The following is a 17,803-nucleotide window of genomic DNA, read 5'->3' as shown; positions in this document are numbered from 1 at the left end:
AAGAAGGTTTTTCATTTGGAACTGCACCAATTACAACTTTGTTGTGTGATGTACTGCTTATAAACGATGTAGGGTTATCAGCTGTAGTTAAATATGTATTAGCAGTAACGAACCCTCCTTGATCAGGTACAAATCGGTTACTCAAACTGTTGATATTTTTTGATTCTTTATGATTCGTTTCAGAAGCACACAATAATGGCAAATCATCAAATTTACTTGTTTCTTTTACATTTCTAGAATTGCTTTTCGACACAACATTATTTTTTAAACATTCAAAAGTAGTGTTTTCAATTCTTTTGTATTCTAGTCCTAATTTTAATCTCAAACTAGAGATACGTTCTTCGCAGGCCTTTATTTTTTCTTTCAAACTAAAAAGTGCCATAAAAATAAAAAACAAGCAATTGAATATTTCTTTAAACTTTTACTAATAATAATATAAATAATAACCTTTCAATTTCTGGACTGTCTTTGTCGCATATCTGCAGTTCTCGTTCAGCCAAATTCAATTCTGCTGACAGCGATTCACAATTTGTACTTTTTAAATTGGATTCAAGATTTCGAATTTCAAGTATAAGCTTTTCCATATCAATGTTATCTTCAAATACTACAACAAAATTGGCGTTTGAAACTCAAGGAAGCCCTACATATAGTACTTTAAATGTAATTTTCATTTATATTGAGCCGTTATATTAATGAATTATAATTAAAATATCTTTCAGTTTATACTCCGTGCAACCTGTTTATACCAAGATGTTTTCGATAATTTTGGAAATGTATTAGTTACTTACATACATCACTTTTACGTTCACATTCACAATACACATGCAATTCTGATGATAAATCTGGATAGTTGCGTATTATTTCATTTTGATCGTGTCGCGTCGAAAAATCCCAAATCTGATTACAAATTTTATTTTGTAAATTCCACACTTTTGAATGAATTTCATCCTATAGAAATAATTTATATGGATAAATTGCAGTACTCAAAAACTGAAAATTTTAATGTTTCGAAGATCATTACTAAGATTTTTATTTCTTGTTCCAATAAAATTTGTCTTTCATCGCAAAGTGCTTTATTAACTGTTAGATTATTCTGTAAAACTTGCAACGTAATACTTTTTTGTGCAAGTTCATTTTGGCGACGATAAAAAGAGTCGTGCGAATTTCGTTCTACTTCACCATTGTTACGATTATCCATGATTTAGTAATTGTTGAATTTCCTTACGATTTTCAAACATACTTCATGTAAGTATAGATATATAAATCATCGTGAAAGATATATACGTTTGTAGTTCATACGATTTATGATGCTAAGACTTGTGATTAAACTATAGTGTTATCCATCCATACTATACCACATATAATACATATGATCTATAGATATACATAGCTGCACGGTATATACGAATGTATACATATATAGCACTATGAACATATTAAACAACCGCTTCGCGGTGGCTTGTTTTGAAATATAGGTTATGCTTCGAAACGACTCTTAACAATGAGTTCTAATAAAATATCTTCCAAGTTTGGAAAAAAACCGTAAGTAAATGGTAAAATGTCTTCCTAGTTTTACTTTTATTCTACATAAGTTGAAATATCAGGTAAAAATTCTGATTTACATAATTATTTATCGCTCTTTTCACTAAGAAACATACTGTGATGATAAAAAGTAATCATTTACTTAATGAGTTTATTGATTCTCCTTCACTTTAAGTATTAATTTATTATCAATTAGAAAAAAGTTTTGATTTGGTCAAATATCTGTAATTTTTAGAGATCCGTACCCGTTAGACAAAGTTCGCTGTCAAAAATGTTTGGAAATGGGTCATTGGAGTTATGAATGCAAAGGAAAAAGAAAATATCTTCATCGTACATCCAGAACAACTCAACTTAAAAAAGTAATGGATTCAAAAGCAATCAATTCGTAAGTATAATATTATGAAAGCGCTACCATAAATAAATCTTATTAGTTGAAAATTCAAAATGGAAAAAAGTTTTCAAATATAATGTCCATAAATTCTATTATAATTCAAAACAAATAATAGAATATTTTGTAATAAAAATTTACTCAAATTTTGCTATTGTATGTAAAATTCAAACATTTTTGATTTCGTGATTTAGAGAGGAAAATCAAAATGGAAATTCTGATGAACCTGTTAGTAAGAAGTTTAAAACAGATACTGAATCCAATTCAAGTAATAGTGATAGCAGCAGTGATAGCAGTAACAGCGATAGCAATGATAGCAGTTCTTCTGATAGTGAATCAGACTCAAGTGACAGCGTTTCTAGCAGCAGTTCCAGCAGTAGTAGTGATTCTAGCAGTAGTAAATCTAGTAGTAGCACCGATGGTTCTAGAAAAAAAAACTCTAATTCCCCAAAAAAAAAGAAAAAGCAATGATGACATTTTTTAAACCACTTTTCTTATTTACTCCATACATAATGACTACATATTCATTGCTAAAAATAACATGATTCAAGTCATAAATTTTGAAAAAATCATGTACTGTAATATAGATAACTGCTATTATTTCATTAAAAAAAAAGTTTAAAGTATCATCCAATTTGAAATCCTATTGTTTATGCATTTGCAAGACATCAATAATTTAATGATTTTTATATAATTATTACTTTTAACCAGTTAAGAATTATAATTTGTATGAATTGGCTATATCTTTTCTTATATCTGAGGAATTTCATATTTTTACAAAATTTAGATTTTATTCTCGAGATCAGCTAATTGATACTGTAAATATAAAATTGTTTGTGATGTGCTATATTGTACAGTCCACAAGATCAACGTTTTTATAATACTAAATTTATTGACAACTATTCTGTATTTAATTTTTTAAATTAGATATATGTTAGACTTTCCGATTTTACATACATTTTAAATATAAAATATACTTCTTATCTAACAATATGGCTAAAAAAATGAGTATTAAAATAATATGTCACTTAACTTCGAAAAATCAAGTAATCCTTGAAAACATTCTATTTACTTTAACACTCTAAGAATCATGCATCATTTTCTAAAGAAAAATAGTCTTTGTAACTTAATGACCAAACTTTATTAAAAAAACTTTACAATGCAATGAAAAAGAATTTTCATTCGTGCTTTCAATGTAAACTGATTTTCTTAATAAAAGTACGTTTAAAAAATTTTTAATAAATACAATATATTAAACATAGTTTTAAGTGAATTTGTCTAGAAAATTTAAAAACTAGTATTCATTATATTCGTAAAAAATGTTTTACAATAGAAAATAAATCGCAATTTTTAAATTATCCATATAAAATGTACAATACAAATATGAATCAATGTATAAAATCAACATGGATTTGTTCTGTCGATTTTTGTTCTATAAAAGACAAAATGCTAATAACATGAAACACTATAAAATTTTTAATTGATACTAATCTTCATTGATGACTGGCAGGGTTTGAATGATAACTTTTCGCTTTGAATCGTAAATAAAATCATTTGACCGAAATATATTACTTTCATAGAATGATGTCAGATTATCTACTTTGAACTGTTTTGCCTAAAACATTTGCAGATGAATTATAATTCTACTATAAACAGTTATATTTTGACAATTTTTTTAGCTTACCCTTTCCAACAAGTCTTTTTCAGGAACTTCAACTGAAGTAATGTGACTTTTTTGCATAACCTTTTGGAATGCAATGGCATCTAATACAAGACCTCGAAGTGCAAAGTACAATAATTCGTTGTGATTCTTTTCGTATGTTAAATACTTTTGGAATTGCTGCAAAATAATATAATATATTACATGATGATGCCCTGTTTTTATTAATTCAAATACTTAGTGCATGAGCAGATAACAAGTGTTTTTCACATATTTTGATCTATTGACCACGAATTTCAAAGATGGTCTATCTACAATTTAAAAAGTAGTAATTTTTGTTACTTAATTTAAATATCACTAGTTATATTCACCACTTTTTGAATTCGAACAAATTATATATTTTTGTATTATGACATAAGATGTGCGCGATAAAATAACGATAAATAAATAAGTAAATAATTTGTAGAAACTTGAACATTTATATTTATTTTAATAACTATTAACTTTGAGATATGTCACCCTTGGAAGTTGCTTTCAACAGGTCAAAACAAATAAAAACTGAAGGTGAGTGCATTTTACCTCCACTTAACCCAACACCATCTTAACTATCACACTATTTATAAATTATGTGAATTTATTACTTACATTGCGCATATATTTCATAACAGAATACTTTTGTGTTTCAACAAAACTCTCAAGTTCCATTTGAATTGCTAAATTTATATCGACTTCTTTTACAAATTCTCGAAGATGCATTTTTGCATTGGCTTCAGCCATTCGAATAATACTTTCAATGTGTCGAACAGTTATAGGAAGACTTCCAGTTGCCTAAAAAATGAAGTATTTACAATTCTAATCATACGATAACAACATAAGTAAACGAAATTTAATATACTCAGAGACTTTGAAACTTCTACAATCAATTACGATATAATTTGACAAGGAATTCGATCCAGCATATACTTACTAAACTCTCTTGTCGTAATTGACTGTATAATTGTGCTATCTTATCTTGATCTACATTATTGAGTTTTGGATGTACATTCTGCTTTGCATAAACTATATATTTTTTTAGAACTTCTTGATCTAAAGGTTCAAAATCGTTAGGATTTTTTTCAGCAGATTCCTTCAATTGGGATGGCACAATTTTTTCTGAATTCGTAGGATGGTGTTTGATATGCGAATTAACAACAAAGTTAGCTAAATGCCGGTCTAGCATAGGGTCAACTTCATCTTTGACAATACACAAGATATCAAATCGAGATGTGATTGGTTCTGACAAATTTACCTACAATTTAAAATTTTGTAATGTGCTTTCATTAAAAGTTAAATTAAAAATATACAAACACGTATATCTTACATTATCAATAAATGTTACACTAGCATCATATCTTCCCCCCATTGGATTAGCTGCAGCTATCACAGCACATCTTGCATTGAGTGAGGTAACTATACCTGCTTTGGAGATTGAAATACTTTGTTGCTCCATAGCCTCATGAATAGATGTTCTGTCTTGATCATTCATCTGTAATGATGAAGTAAAATTTCATATTAAATAATTTTACATAGTTAACACACAAATTTTTCTAATTTAAAAAATTTCAAAGTCATCAATTCAACCTTATCAAACTCATCAATGAGACATATTCCATGATCAGCGAGTACTAAAGCACCAGCTTCTAAGGTCCATTCTTGTGTCATTGGTGATCGTCTTACATAAGCAGTAAGACCAACAGCAGATGCACCTTGACCTGTCGTGAAGATAGCTCGAGGAGCAATTTTTTCAGTGTACTTAAGAAATTGTGACTTTGCTGTCCCTGGGTCTCCACACATAAGAATATTTATATCTCCTCTAACTTTATGTTTCATACCTATAAATTTTTTATCAATTTATAAAATACTATTTCAGATGTTATAAAAAATTATTCTTAATTGTACCCCATTAATAATTATCTTACCTGGATTTTTAGCTACACCACCAAATATTGAAAGAGCAAGTGCTCTTTTAATAAACTTATGCCCATAAATTGAAGGTGCAATACTTGCAACAATTCTATCTGCTATGTGAGGATCTTCACTTAGTTTTAAAATGAGGTTTATATCTTCTTCTGTGAGTGAATCTACAATTTCTTTAGAATCCTTAACATGCAAATGATTTGCCAAAAGAACTGTGGAAAATACTGGGAATCCCTACAATTACAAATATTTAAATGAAAACTACTTACAGTTGTAAAAATGCAATTATCAATAAAAATTTACCTCTTCTGTGTTAAGAGCTCCATCATAACTATTGGTATAAATGGCAGTAACATCAACTTCATCACCTGGTTTACACCGATCAACAAGGTCAGATAAAAGAATACAATCTTTGCTACGAGGAATGCGACCAGCAGATATCCTTCCTGGAGATTCTTGTATAGTTATTTTTTGATAATTTCGATATATTGTTTTTTCCATGTTCACCTTTCACATTATTAGATTTATTACAAAATTACAATCAAAAATAACTTTTTCATAGCTTGTTTACGTTTTATGAAATTAACTAAGACAATATTGTTTTAAAAACTTACCATAAATGGTCCAACACTTTGACACTCGGGACATTTATTAGGTTTAATTTCTTGACTTTGAGTTTGAGTATAAGGACCCAAAATATACCCACACTTACTACAATCATATTTTGCAATAGACAACTGTGGTAAAACTCCTGTTGTAGCTGTCACAACTCCCAATGTTCTCACAAGTTGATTTAAATGCAGTTTCCTAAAAAATTCAAGACATTAGCAGACCTTTATAAAAACATCAGTCATTCGTAAAAATTAATAATCTCACCTAAAAGTTCGTAATTCTTCTATAAGTGGTAATTCTGATATTCTTACATGTATTTCTGAAGTAACTCTTTCATAACTAGGAAAAATATTCAAAACAAAATTTTTAGCAACTTCATCAAATATTTCCAACATTTGGAATGGAGCCTCAGGCAGAAAATATGCAAGTACATGCTCTTTGCTAGCTAAATTTGCAAATTCCACTGTGAAACTAGACTACAAATTTTAAAGAGAAAAATTCCTTTTAGTTCAGAATAAATAATGTGACAGAAAAATTTATTTACCTGGTTACTTTCACACATGCGACGAATTCGTTCTCTGTACACATAATGACCAGTGGAATTAGTGTAAGTTCTTAAAAAGTTTTTGAATCTATTTGCAATTTCATTTCTAGGGCCAAGCATAGTTACCCATTCTTTCACAGTGTAACCTTTGGTATCTTCCAAATTTTCAATAGATTCAGTCATCTAAAAAAGAGGCATGTAAAAAATTAAAAATCTTGCAATGGAATGGTTTTATTTTATTGAATAAAAATCACAAAGTACCTCAGAATCTTCAACTTCTCCAGCAGCAGCTTTTTCTGCCATGCGACGTTTCCTAGATAGATCTTCATCATCACTATCATCTAAAATGTAAAGTTGTAATGATTTAAGTATACAACAGGACAGTATATAATAAAAAGATAGAATTATGAAATCAGTCTACTATAAACATTTCTTATGAAAAATAATATAACATACCATAAAGAAGATCTTGATCATGTCTAATAATACCAGCAGCGCGATCTCTTTTTCTCATTGCAGCTTCAGCAGCAGCACGATCACCTTGTGATAATTCTGAATATTCTTCATCATCGACCATGTCAGGATCATATCTGTCAAGAGCTGACATAGGACGATAGTCTCTGTAATAGACACGTGAATGGTTTAAATTATTAGTTTTGAAAACATTTTAAAGAAGCAGCTGAACTCTAATCATCAATGAAATGATAGGAATGTATTTTAAACTTGTGAAAAACAAGACAAAACAGCCAATGGCTAATTAATATAAATGATTTTAATGCAATAAATGTGCTCAATAATACATACGCTTCCATATTATCTCCAAATAACTCTTCTCCATCTTCTTCATCAATGATATCAGGTTCATCACCAAGTAGATGACTTTCATCTTCAAATGGTTCATCAAAATCAGGAGCAGGAGATGTCATTGTATCGTGTCTATCAGAAGACACTGGTGGAGAACTAGGTTGACTCTGTAGCATTTCAAAAAAAATATCCCATAAAATAATTCTGTAATTATATACATACAATTCATACAACATACATACCATTTTTATTTGACAAAAAGAAACCTTTAGGAACACAGAACAGAAGACAGTAACTAATTTACTCTTCAAAATATAGCTGTGGTATAAATACAATTAATGCATACACGTATATGCTTCGAAAAGTGTAAACAATTAACAATTGAAAAATGAGCTGAACAGCGGTATAATAAAAATTAAGATTTTATAAGATATGCACACAAAGGGGAGGCTTTGTAATAACGCATGAAAATGCGCGGGAATCAGGCGGCAACAGGTAAAAACTATTCGTTCCTAAAATCATCCGAATAAGATCCGCTAAAGATTGTATTGCAATTCTACCATTCCTCAAGTCTATTTAAATTTTTTCTCAGTAGAATCATATTTTTTTCTCGCTGAAATCACTAACTATTTAAAATTATTAAATTTGAATTACAAAATTGGACTTTTAATTAATTTCAGTTTTGTTTTAATAAGTATTGAATTTGCAACTATGTACATATATACCATGATTATGATGGCATGATTTGGATTGGCATTCTAAATCATTTGTATTATAAATATTTTAATATTTATAAGTGATTTTTAAAATAAAGAAAATAAATTATTAATTTATAGTTTCGCGCTCGCTTTTATGAACACACGACCTGTTTCTTACGCAGTTGCATACATCAATGTGGTTAGATACACATGTAAAGATTTGTGCTGTCAGTGTGTAAGGTTAGGTAGGGGAAGCAAGATAAGACCGACCAATCCTGATGGAGTCCTGAAATTCAAAAGGCACAGAGACGTTAGCGGAGGCTTCATAGCTTCGTATAGTGTAGCCCCAGGTGTAGTCCAAGCGCTAAAGTGTATGCGAGACGCTTCACATCGGGGATACATTATTACAATTGAACGCCTAATCTACAACATATTGATAAATTAGTGTGTCAAATATCGTTGTAGTATTGCCAGTGTTATTTATGTTTTTCTCGTGATAAAATATCTTAACGTCGACCAAAATGAGTTCAGTGCGGTAAGTTTGACTTCTTTCTGTACTGTTTGTCAACCGCCACCTGCAAATATACGTTTACATCTACCGTAAGAGCAATCTATTCATATTTCTCAGTTGTGCTCAAAATTGTTTGAATATTAAATATTAATCATTTACAGTGTTTAATCTATTTTGCTGTAATTTTGTTTGATATAGACCGATAACCTAATGAATTTGAGTATTTTCAATTAATATACGTTTTTCACTGGGCTGAAAATACCAAAAACAGATGTGCCGCGTACAATATTGACATATCCGTACTTTAATGGCTGTTTCTGTTAAAACAATGTAAGATGTACTAAATTCAAAACTTTATTATTTTTATTTCAATCAAAAATAACAAAAATGGATTTTTTTTATTCATAAAATATAAAGTTTTATCAGTGGTTTTATAACAAATTTCTATTTATCCATTAAAAATATAAGTTTGTATTATATTCTGCACTACGTTGTTTTATAATTATGTAAATTCTATAATCCTCCTGATCTTCAAGTCAGTCTGGATTATGTCAATAAAGGTTTCTATTTAATTAAATTATAAATATATAAACATATTTTTTAGGAGTTATGTTGTGGAGAAAGCTAAGTCGATATGTGATGAACAAATAACAGAATTATTTAATGTTTGGGAAGAAACAGGCATTAAAAATGAAATTTTGTCAACTTATGGTGATCAAGTTCTTAATCATCTCGTGGTAAGTATTTATTTGTAATAAGTATGCTATGGATTTTAAGTGATATTTCCTTATTTTACAGAGTTTGATGAAGGATATGGTAGATGAATCTATACTTAGAAAAAAAAGTCTACTTAAAAGTGTTAAATCACTTGCACAGACTGCGCGAAAATTGTCAAAGGTTTATATGAATTTAATATTTATTTTAAAAAATTTAGTCATACAACATTAACTAAGTTCAAATGAACATTCATTTATTTGTCAAATACAGGAATTAGGTACACATTTTGCAACTGACAGTCATGATGATTTTTCATTATTGGATTTAGAACTTCATTTGAAGAAACAAGTAGAGACTTTACAACATTTAAAAGAGCAACGCTTACAGTATACACAAGAATTGCTAACAAAGGTAAATTTTCATTAACTTTGTATGGAAATTTATCCAAAAAAATGAATTTTAAAATATACCTGAATATTTCATGCATTTAGGAAATTGAAATTTGCAAAAAATTGGGAGTTAAACCAAATGGTTTTCATTCTGAACTTCCTACAGCAGATGAAATAAAAGAGTTTGAAGCTTATCTCAAAAAGCAAGAAACTGAAAAGGTACATTTTTAAATGTGGATTTATTTTATGATTTCGCTGTAAATCATTAAATCTTAATACTTTTTATTTGTAGAACCGAATGACTGAAATTTTCAAAGACACTAGACGTTCTATAATGAAAATGATGGAGGAACTTCAAATTAATCCAGCACTTGATTTTGAAAGAATGATTTGTCAGGATCATAATCAGTTCATATTTTCTTCAACTAACATGACAAAAGTAAGAGATCTAAAAGATAGATTAAAAGAACAAGTTGAACAAGCCAAAACCCAGGTAGAAGAAAAGAAAGAAACTTTAATTTCATTATGGGATTATCTTGATGAACCAATGAAAAACCGGCAAGCCTTTTTTGAAGCTCACCAAGGTTACAGTTTGATCACCCTAAGTGCAGTAAGTCTTTATAAAATTTATAATTGTAAAAATCTCACAAAATGTTGAATTGATGATTACTATACTTTATTAGCTCAATGCAGAAATAAAACGATGCAGGCAAAAAAGGAGTGAAAATATTGCTAATTATGTTAATAAAGTGAGAGAAGAAATTCAAAATCTTTGGCAACTTTGTAAATACAGTGATCTTCAGAAGCGATCATTCACAGCTATGAAATGTCAAACATTTACAGAAGACTTGCTGACACTTCACGAGGAAGAGGCCCAAAATTTACGTAAATATTACAATTCAAACAGGTAAGATTAATATTTTTTAATCAAAAAAATATGGTAATATTAGTTTGTTTCAATTGAGTTAAATTTGTTTTTTGTAGAAAAATTTTCGAATCATTAAGTGAATGGGAAGCTCAGTTTGAAAAGTTAAAACATTTAGATCAACGAGCTAATGATCCTGATCGTTATCATAATAGAGGAGGCCAGTTATTGGCAGAAGAGAAAGAAAGAAAAACGGCAGACAAGGTAATAAAATCACGTTTTAGGTATGTTTTTTATATTATATATTGCAATCAATAATTATTTATTAATTTTTTTTACAAAAGAAACTTCCAAAATTAGAAAACCAATTGTATGCTCTGGTAGATGAATATGAACGTGTCAATAAAAAATCCTTTTTAATCAATGGTTATCCATTGAGAGAATTTATTCAGCACATAAGAGAAAATTATGAAATAGAAAAAGAAAACATGAAAATAGCCAGGGTAATGAAAATCTTAATTAAATTTGCATGCTATATGTTAAAACATTTGTATTTGAATAAATTGGTTTTTAATTTTTAGAAACAAGCTAAAGATAGATCTGTCAGAAAGACGCCCTTAAGTACTTCAAAACGAACACCTGGCGCAAGTGTGCTTCGAATTACACCAGCAAGTAGCAGATTGTTACGTACCCCAGGCGGAAATAATATGTCACGAGCGACTCCTGCAGCAAAAAGAAAGTTGCCTTATGATGTCTCTCCAAATACTAGTGAGTGTAAGAAACGAGTTATCCATACTGAAAAAAACAAAGCAACAGTTCTTCACAATAAAGTGAGAAGAAGTAGTCGTGTAAGTATTTTCACTCATTATTAGATTTTTTCATTATATTAAAAATTAGTTATTACACTAACACTAACTAATTATTGTTCTATTAATTGTTAATACTAAATTTTAATGATATAAAAAGACGTTTATAACATTATGCACAGGGGTAAAACAGATTTTTATAAATTATCATGATGCCTTATATCGATAATGAAATTTTGCATAAGTAAATGAGTAGAAAGAAAATACGATCAAATTAACGTACTGAATACATTGATTACGCAAATCTTACAAGTCATGATTTTGTCGTATTAAATATGATATTTGGAGTTCATGAGTTTTAGAATATTGTTCAACAAATTTTCATTATTCATGTTTAAAATTTTCTTTTACCAATCATTACCTTTTCATTTTTCATTTAGAATCATTAATATTACAAGTATTTTTTATATAAAATTGTTCATTTGTGAACATAAATTACCAAGATGTTAAATAAGAATTTAGTGATTAATAAGTTGATGTAATAACATTTTAGACGGCTGGAGGAGCATTGAACGGAAGTAGCAGAGCAAAGCTAAGTAATAAGAAAAAGAGGAAGTCCAAAAATGATACAATGCTGTCGGTATCATCATATGGAAATTTCCAAGAACATCTTGATGATAGAGATGAATTAAGAAGTTCAGCTTTACCTGAGGAATTAGCTAAGAGGACAGAGTCTAAAACACCAATGAAGACGTCAATGAAAACACCAATTAAACCGTTGAGAAAGAAAGTGCTTGCTGTTAGCACACCGGCAAATCCTAATGCAACCCGCTTGCTTAGAGGAACACCTAGATTAATAGCTACACCTCGACTCGTTACAATTAGAAGCTCATCACCCGTAGAAGTTTAATCCACTAAAAGATTGAAAGCTTTTCTTAATAATATTGTTATATTTAGTTATCGCAATTGATATTTTTACGTTTCGGCTATAAGGCTATAATAGACTTCCAAGCATCGCTTACTCATGAATGCGATATTTGTTATTGAAAATTATGACCAATGATCAAAAATTGTATAGTATTATATTTTAATACACATTAAAAGAGCCTGCTGCTGGGACAGTTTTAAGACCTCATTTTTGGATATAAACCCGCGACTCTTACGTGTAACTGATATTGAATCTTTGTAAATGCGATAAAAACATTTATGTTCTATAAATTTTAAGTGGATTTGCTTACCGTTGATATGTGTATGGTACGCTATTATATGCTTACTTACTTAATTTATGTTATTATAGTAAGTCTTTGTACATAGGGAATTTCTTCTAGTTTTAATTTTTGACTCATATGCATCTGTCGTGAATAATATTTCCATTTTTATACAATTTATTATGGATAAAGTAATGCGCAAGATATTTCAGTACCTTTTTTATATATTGCAATAAAATCAATAAAATTGTTATTTGAATTCATATCCTCATTGATAAGTTTTCTACACTTTATTTAGTACAATATTATTAATTAAAATAAATACATTTTCAAGAAAAAAAATCGTAAATAGAAAGTATAAGTAATCGACATATCTCAAACGACTTTAATTTACTTTCTTCTAGACAAAACGAGTTTGACATATTTTCTCTCATATTCCAATTACGAAATGCAAGTTAATCACTTGTCACATATTAGCAAAAATTACTTGCTGGCTAAAGGTAATTCGTATATTTTATTTTATAGATCATAAATGTAAAGATTACGTGAATATGAAGATACATAAATATGTTCAACATCTATGCTTAATACAAGTTAATTTTTCAATAATCTTTCATTCCTATATTTTATAAAAAGCCAAATTGATTGTTAGAATTAGATATAATCTTATAGTTATTCATAAATTCATATATTCTATTTATATATGTCACCAACATTTGTCCTTTGTTGAAATGGTAGGTCTATAACCTGCTTCATATTTTATTTATCTTTACGAATTGTGATAACTTTTTTTTTCTTTGAAACATCAGGTGAAATAAAGAAATTGATGCTTTGATTAAAAAGAACATTTTTTTTGTATTTTAAATATTTAAAGTGGTGATAAATTTACTTCCATTTTAGACTAAAATCAGCGAAAAGTATATTTATAAAACGAAGGAAAATGTTATGTATACGCTGATATTTAGATCACTTTGGAAGACAATTAATCAAACAAGTATATTGCAAGGATCTTTTATTCACCCGCAATTGGCTCCTTACGTAAAGATATATTTTCAAGAAACAAATAGATTCGATGCAAACAACTGATATCAACACCTAACTTGAATTGCACGTTATAATTTTTATATTTCTAAAATAAAAATATTACCAAAATAGTCAGGTAATAATTAATTAAATTTCATGAATTTAACAAAACTTCAAGTTGGAAAATAAAAAGAGGCCTACGAACGTCAGTAAATTTTCATTAAAGACACTCGGGGCCAAGAAATCTCGGTGAAAATCCGAATAAACGATTCTAATACTTGATCATAGCTCGAAAGTCAAAATCGACTAGTTGCTATTAAATGATTTGTTTTTGATATTGTACCTGAGGTTTATTTTCGTTTTTCAAACACACGTATTAGTTGGTATACTTATACTGCGTATAATTGTCGAACATTAATTAAACAAATGAATGGTCGATTTCATGAAATAATATGAGGTTTTAATTTGAGCGAAATTTGAATGCCACTTCATTAGTATGGCATGTAAATTAAAAGAATCAACAACGTAATTAGGCAGACTCGAATGGTTTTGTCATGACATAAGCTAATTGAAATGTGGCATTGTGAGGTTCCATTGGAATTACATAAATGAATTGAGAGTGTGCGATAAAAATGTTTTTATAGAAATGACTGAATTGTTGTCGAATGGTACTTTGCGAAGAAAGTGGATATTGCCGAGAAGAAATGCAAGGTGCAATTCGGCTGCGCCATTTTCTGGACTGGAGAGAGTCCATCGCAGGTAGGCTATAGGCAGTGAGCGCGACGTAGGCGGCGTTGGCGCGCATTCGACAGGTGTCGGCTTGGGGCGCGCAGGTAGGAAAGGTGCAGCAGGCAAGCAGGCGAATAGCGCTCGAGCGCGTAGGTGTGGCCCAGGTGAAGAAACCGGTTGGTAAGCCCCACCCACCTGTGCACTCTTCTCCCATTTCCTTGCCTTCGCTCTGCAATTCATTTAGCCATTCTTACGAAGCGGTGCCTCGCTCTATTGCCAGTGACGAGGTGGCTCGCAGTTGTGCATTGGCATTACCACGACGATCGGGGCGAACGCGACAAAAGCTCCCGCTCGGTGCCGTAAGAAAGAAAGGCCGGGAGACATCGACATGCCGTGCAAATGCGTGGAGCGCAGCAAACGAGCAAGACGGCGTGCGTCCGCACGTATGCGCGCGGGGTTGCGTCGAGAGAACTGGGCTGACCGAATGAATTATGCGGCCGCACGTAAGCGACGAGTGGTGATAAAACTGTACGTGGGCCAGAGCGATCTGCGCCGCCGCAAATCAGAGCCGGCCTCGCGCGAACGAACAGAGAAGCGCGAGTTTGTCGAGGTCCAGGTTGGCTTTGCCGGCGGAGGAGGGCAGGGCGGATCCGTCGTCGCCACGTTATCGGCAAAATCTCGGCCAAGCTTGCCATTCGCAGGGCCGCTCTGCGCCGTGCTCGTTGATCAATTTGGCGAGATCGCAGGCCGAACGCTTCCTTTTGTCGGCGCGACGTCCCCCCGTCTGGCTGCGCGACTTTCTTTCTTGTCTCCGGCGGAGCAATCGTCGGGAGCCTTGTGCGAGTCGCTCGAAAAGTGGAGAGACAGCGGCCAGTCGGCCGGTGGGCGGTTGTCGGGCGCAAACAACGCTCGGCGGCGTGGCCTGGCTGGTGCGCGCGGCTCGCGTCCCAGTCGCTCGCATTGACAAAGATTAAAGGTAAAGGGAGGTGGCGACGCGGCGTCGGAGTGGCGCACACGCGCGCGCGCCAGAAGGGAGCGGCGCTGCGACGGCTTGGGGAGGGTCGCGCTGGCGTCGCAGGGGCGCCCACCTTCGCACGAGGGGGTCGCCGCGGCAACGCGCCACTCGGCTGCTCCTTCGCTCGCGAGCTTGCAGCCTGCCCTGGCCGCCTGCCTTGCTTTCTCTCTGCCTTGCTGCCTGCTTGCCTGCATGCCTGCCTGCCTGCCTGCCTGCCTGCCTGACGCCAGCGCGGGGGATGATGTCATATAGGGGTCCGCCATCCGACACACTCATCTCGACTTTACCTCCCTTGAGCGCCACCGTCTATTCGCTGGGCTCTTCTGTGTATAGGTGCCCAACCGTGCCTAGCTCGCTTGCTCTCCCGTATCAACCTTACTTTCACATCTCTCTCGTCACTTTTTGCCGCGTCCAACGCTTCGCTTCGGATCGATGGGTTTCAGTCCGGTCAAGTTAACGAGGATCAATGGCACGCGCGCTCTCTCCGCTCGTACCACTGTAACTTGCTACACCGACAATCGTCGCCAAGACTTTCTTCGAGAAGCGTCGTTAGATGTATCTTCGACCGCCTGCTCGTTTCGTACAATCTAACCAAGTCAATATAAACGTTCAAACAAACAACTTTTTAATAGAATCTAGAAAGTAAAGCGACGTGAATGAAATAGAGTTTGGCTAAAAGAAAAAAAGCCGAATATCGATTATAAATTGCAATAAATCTGGCAAGGCAAGAGAGGCAGCGTTGAGAGCTCGAGTTGCTTAAAATTTGCCAGAAAGTCTCTGTGGAACGACTACTTTCGGACGGGCTTCCGGAAAAGTGGAAGGCACACGTGCTGCGCAGGGGGCAGAAGGACGAGGTAGGGGGATTGTGCATTAGCCAGTCGAGATTTGATGCGGCATACACGCGCTGATGCGTCTTTTGGCGCTCGGGCCTGCAGTTGACGCGGGGAGAAAGTCGACGGGGGGATGACAGAGAGTCAAGGCCAGGCACGAGTCGACAGGCCGTACCGAGCCGCCGATACGCGCACCCGATGTAGGTATGTGGGCTACGCGCACAAGAGGCTACCTTTGCGCTTGGCCACTGATTTTCTCTCGGAGGTGAGCTGGCGTCGAACTCTGACGCCTCCGCACGACTCGTTTCGATTCAACGGCACGTTTGGCCTGATCGATCGACCGCGTTACCACTGACCGTCTCTAATCTTCTTTGGCAGATTCTCGAAGCAGAAGCTCGAATTCGATCAATAGATCGTTTACTACGCACAACGTACAATTGAAATTGGCTGCTGACTCTGTCGCCTATCATATCCACTGAATGGAGAAATGCGATCGTCCGTCGTTGGTCGACGACTAGTGGATTAGCTAATCCAGCGAGTGGTTCGAATCGGGCGTGTAGGCCCTTGCCTAGGATTCGACGAGGATGAGAGACGATGCAGGCAGGCAGGCAGGCAGGCAGGCAGGCAGGCAGGCAGGCAGGCAGGCAGGCAGGCAGCAGAGATGTCATCAATCATGGGCGGAGCAGCTAAAGATTTGCACTTATCGACGCTCGAGTGACTCAGTGGAAAGGGCCTTTCGGGGCGAACAGGCGAGCGGTAGAGGGAAGAGTGGTCGAGAGGGAGGGACGAGGGGTGGCCCAGGCGTACAGGAAAGTGGCAATCACCAGTCGCCGCGGGCAAGAAAGAAAGATAGAGGCGCGGGCAGGCCGCGCGAGGCAGAGAGGAGCACCTTCCTTCCCGTGCGACGCCGGCATGAGTCAGAGCAGCGCGCGACGCTGCTGTATCTCCGTGGCGCGTGCAAGCTCGCTGTCGCCTTATCCCTTTGCTATCTGCGTGGCGCGCGTCCGCGTCCGTGCCGAAGTCGGGCCAAGTTGGAGCGCACAATGAGCCAAGGTAAACCCCGGCGACGCCGCCCGCCGCCCGCCACCCGCCGTCCGCCGCCCGCCGCCCGCCGCCCGCCGCCGCCGTCCGGCGCCCGGAAGGAGCGCCAACTCAGCGCTGCTCGCTCCGCCTCGGCAGCCGCCCATGGCCCCTTATTTTTTTCACTTCCTCTCTTTCTTCTCTTCTCCCGTTCTCTCCGCTGCTGCCTTATACTGCCATGGACGAGGGTCGGCCGCTTCCTTCAGCCCGACTGCCGCTGCTTCTTCGCCCTGAAAAAATAATCGAAAACCAGCTTTTACGATGGAACTCGCTTCTATGGCCAGAATAATTTCTTTTCTCCTTCTCTTGCCTCGCCGGATTTTTCGTTAGTTTAGCCGATTGTTTGGACTAGGTCAAACTGACGTGCTATGGACTCGTCCTCGAACGTATTTATTCATTTTATTTTCACAAACCAGCTTACGATAA

General features: G+C 34.5%; 3 protein-coding genes across 4 annotated transcripts; 2 read left to right on the top strand and 1 right to left on the bottom strand.

Moving 5' to 3' along the window:
• The first annotated feature begins 1,385 nt into the window (after positions 1-1,385).
• LOC131664121 (zinc finger CCHC domain-containing protein 10) lies at positions 1,386-2,401 on the top strand. Of its 2 annotated transcripts, none has more exons than XM_058934994.1 (3): positions 1,386-1,542; positions 1,778-1,927; positions 2,125-2,401. In XM_058934994.1, exons 1-3 carry the CDS (start codon positions 1,502-1,504, stop codon positions 2,399-2,401), a joined length of 468 nt encoding a protein of 155 aa, XP_058790977.1. In that variant the 5' UTR covers positions 1,386-1,501. The 2 variants fall into 2 exon arrangements, with proteins under 2 accessions (XP_058790977.1, XP_058790978.1); XM_058934995.1 differs by having other exon boundaries at positions 1,438-1,553.
• Positions 2,402-3,407: 1,006 nt separating this feature from the next.
• LOC131664120 (DNA replication licensing factor Mcm2) lies at positions 3,408-8,480 on the bottom strand. Its single transcript, XM_058934993.1, has 16 exons — positions 8,395-8,480; positions 7,749-7,772; positions 7,507-7,673; positions 7,159-7,322; positions 6,964-7,043; positions 6,703-6,885; positions 6,423-6,634; positions 6,161-6,353; positions 5,850-6,053; positions 5,549-5,780; positions 5,211-5,461; positions 4,951-5,115; positions 4,558-4,878; positions 4,236-4,418; positions 3,615-3,770; positions 3,408-3,545 (listed from the first exon to the last, which is right to left on the bottom strand). The coding sequence occupies exons 2-16, from the start codon at positions 7,749-7,751 to the stop codon at positions 3,417-3,419; spliced, it is 2,643 nt and encodes an 880-aa protein (XP_058790976.1). The 5' UTR covers positions 7,752-7,772; positions 8,395-8,480; the 3' UTR covers positions 3,408-3,416.
• Positions 8,481-8,528: 48 nt separating this feature from the next.
• LOC131664119 (protein regulator of cytokinesis 1-like) lies at positions 8,529-13,266 on the top strand. The gene is made up of 11 exons (XM_058934991.1): positions 8,529-8,739; positions 9,320-9,452; positions 9,514-9,612; positions 9,703-9,843; positions 9,924-10,040; positions 10,114-10,431; positions 10,505-10,728; positions 10,806-10,950; positions 11,031-11,189; positions 11,268-11,534; positions 12,046-13,266. Exons 1-11 carry the CDS (start codon positions 8,726-8,728, stop codon positions 12,400-12,402), a joined length of 1,974 nt encoding a protein of 657 aa, XP_058790974.1. The 5' UTR covers positions 8,529-8,725; the 3' UTR covers positions 12,403-13,266.
• The last annotated feature ends 4,537 nt before the right edge of the window (positions 13,267-17,803 follow it).

The sequence above is a fragment of the Phymastichus coffea genome, unplaced genomic scaffold (genome assembly GCF_024137745.1).
Source record: "Phymastichus coffea isolate CEN01 unplaced genomic scaffold, Cenicafe_Pcof_1.1 PCOF00040, whole genome shotgun sequence".
Lineage (NCBI taxonomy): Eukaryota > Metazoa > Arthropoda > Insecta > Hymenoptera > Eulophidae > Phymastichus > Phymastichus coffea.
This window is presented reverse-complemented; position numbering and strand designations above follow the sequence as displayed.

What these genes read in the sequence shown, in the direction of transcription:
- LOC131664121 (XM_058934994.1), top strand. Translation starts at nt 1,502, where the DNA reads ATGAGTTCTAATAAAATATCTTCCAAGTTTGGAAAAAAACC. An exon ending in TCCAAGTTTGGAAAAAAACC is followed by an intron (nt 1,543 to 1,777) that starts GTAAGTAAATGG and finishes TGTAATTTTTAG; the next exon opens with AGATCCGTACCCGTTAGACA. An exon ending in GATTCAAAAGCAATCAATTC is followed by an intron (nt 1,928 to 2,124) that starts GTAAGTATAATA and finishes TTCGTGATTTAG; the next exon opens with AGAGGAAAATCAAAATGGAA.
- LOC131664120 (XM_058934993.1), bottom strand. An exon ending in TGGTGTAGCTAAAAATCCAG is followed by an intron (nt 5,462 to 5,548) that starts GTAAGATAATTA and finishes AAAAATTTATAG; the next exon opens with GTATGAAACATAAAGTTAGA. An exon ending in TTATGAAATATATGCGCAAT is followed by an intron (nt 3,771 to 4,235) that starts GTAAGTAATAAA and finishes ATTATTTTGCAG; the next exon opens with CAATTCCAAAAGTATTTAAC.
- LOC131664119 (XM_058934991.1), top strand. An exon ending in AAAACATGAAAATAGCCAGG is followed by an intron (nt 11,190 to 11,267) that starts GTAATGAAAATC and finishes TTTAATTTTTAG; the next exon opens with AAACAAGCTAAAGATAGATC. An exon ending in AAGTGAGAAGAAGTAGTCGT is followed by an intron (nt 11,535 to 12,045) that starts GTAAGTATTTTC and finishes ATAACATTTTAG; the next exon opens with ACGGCTGGAGGAGCATTGAA.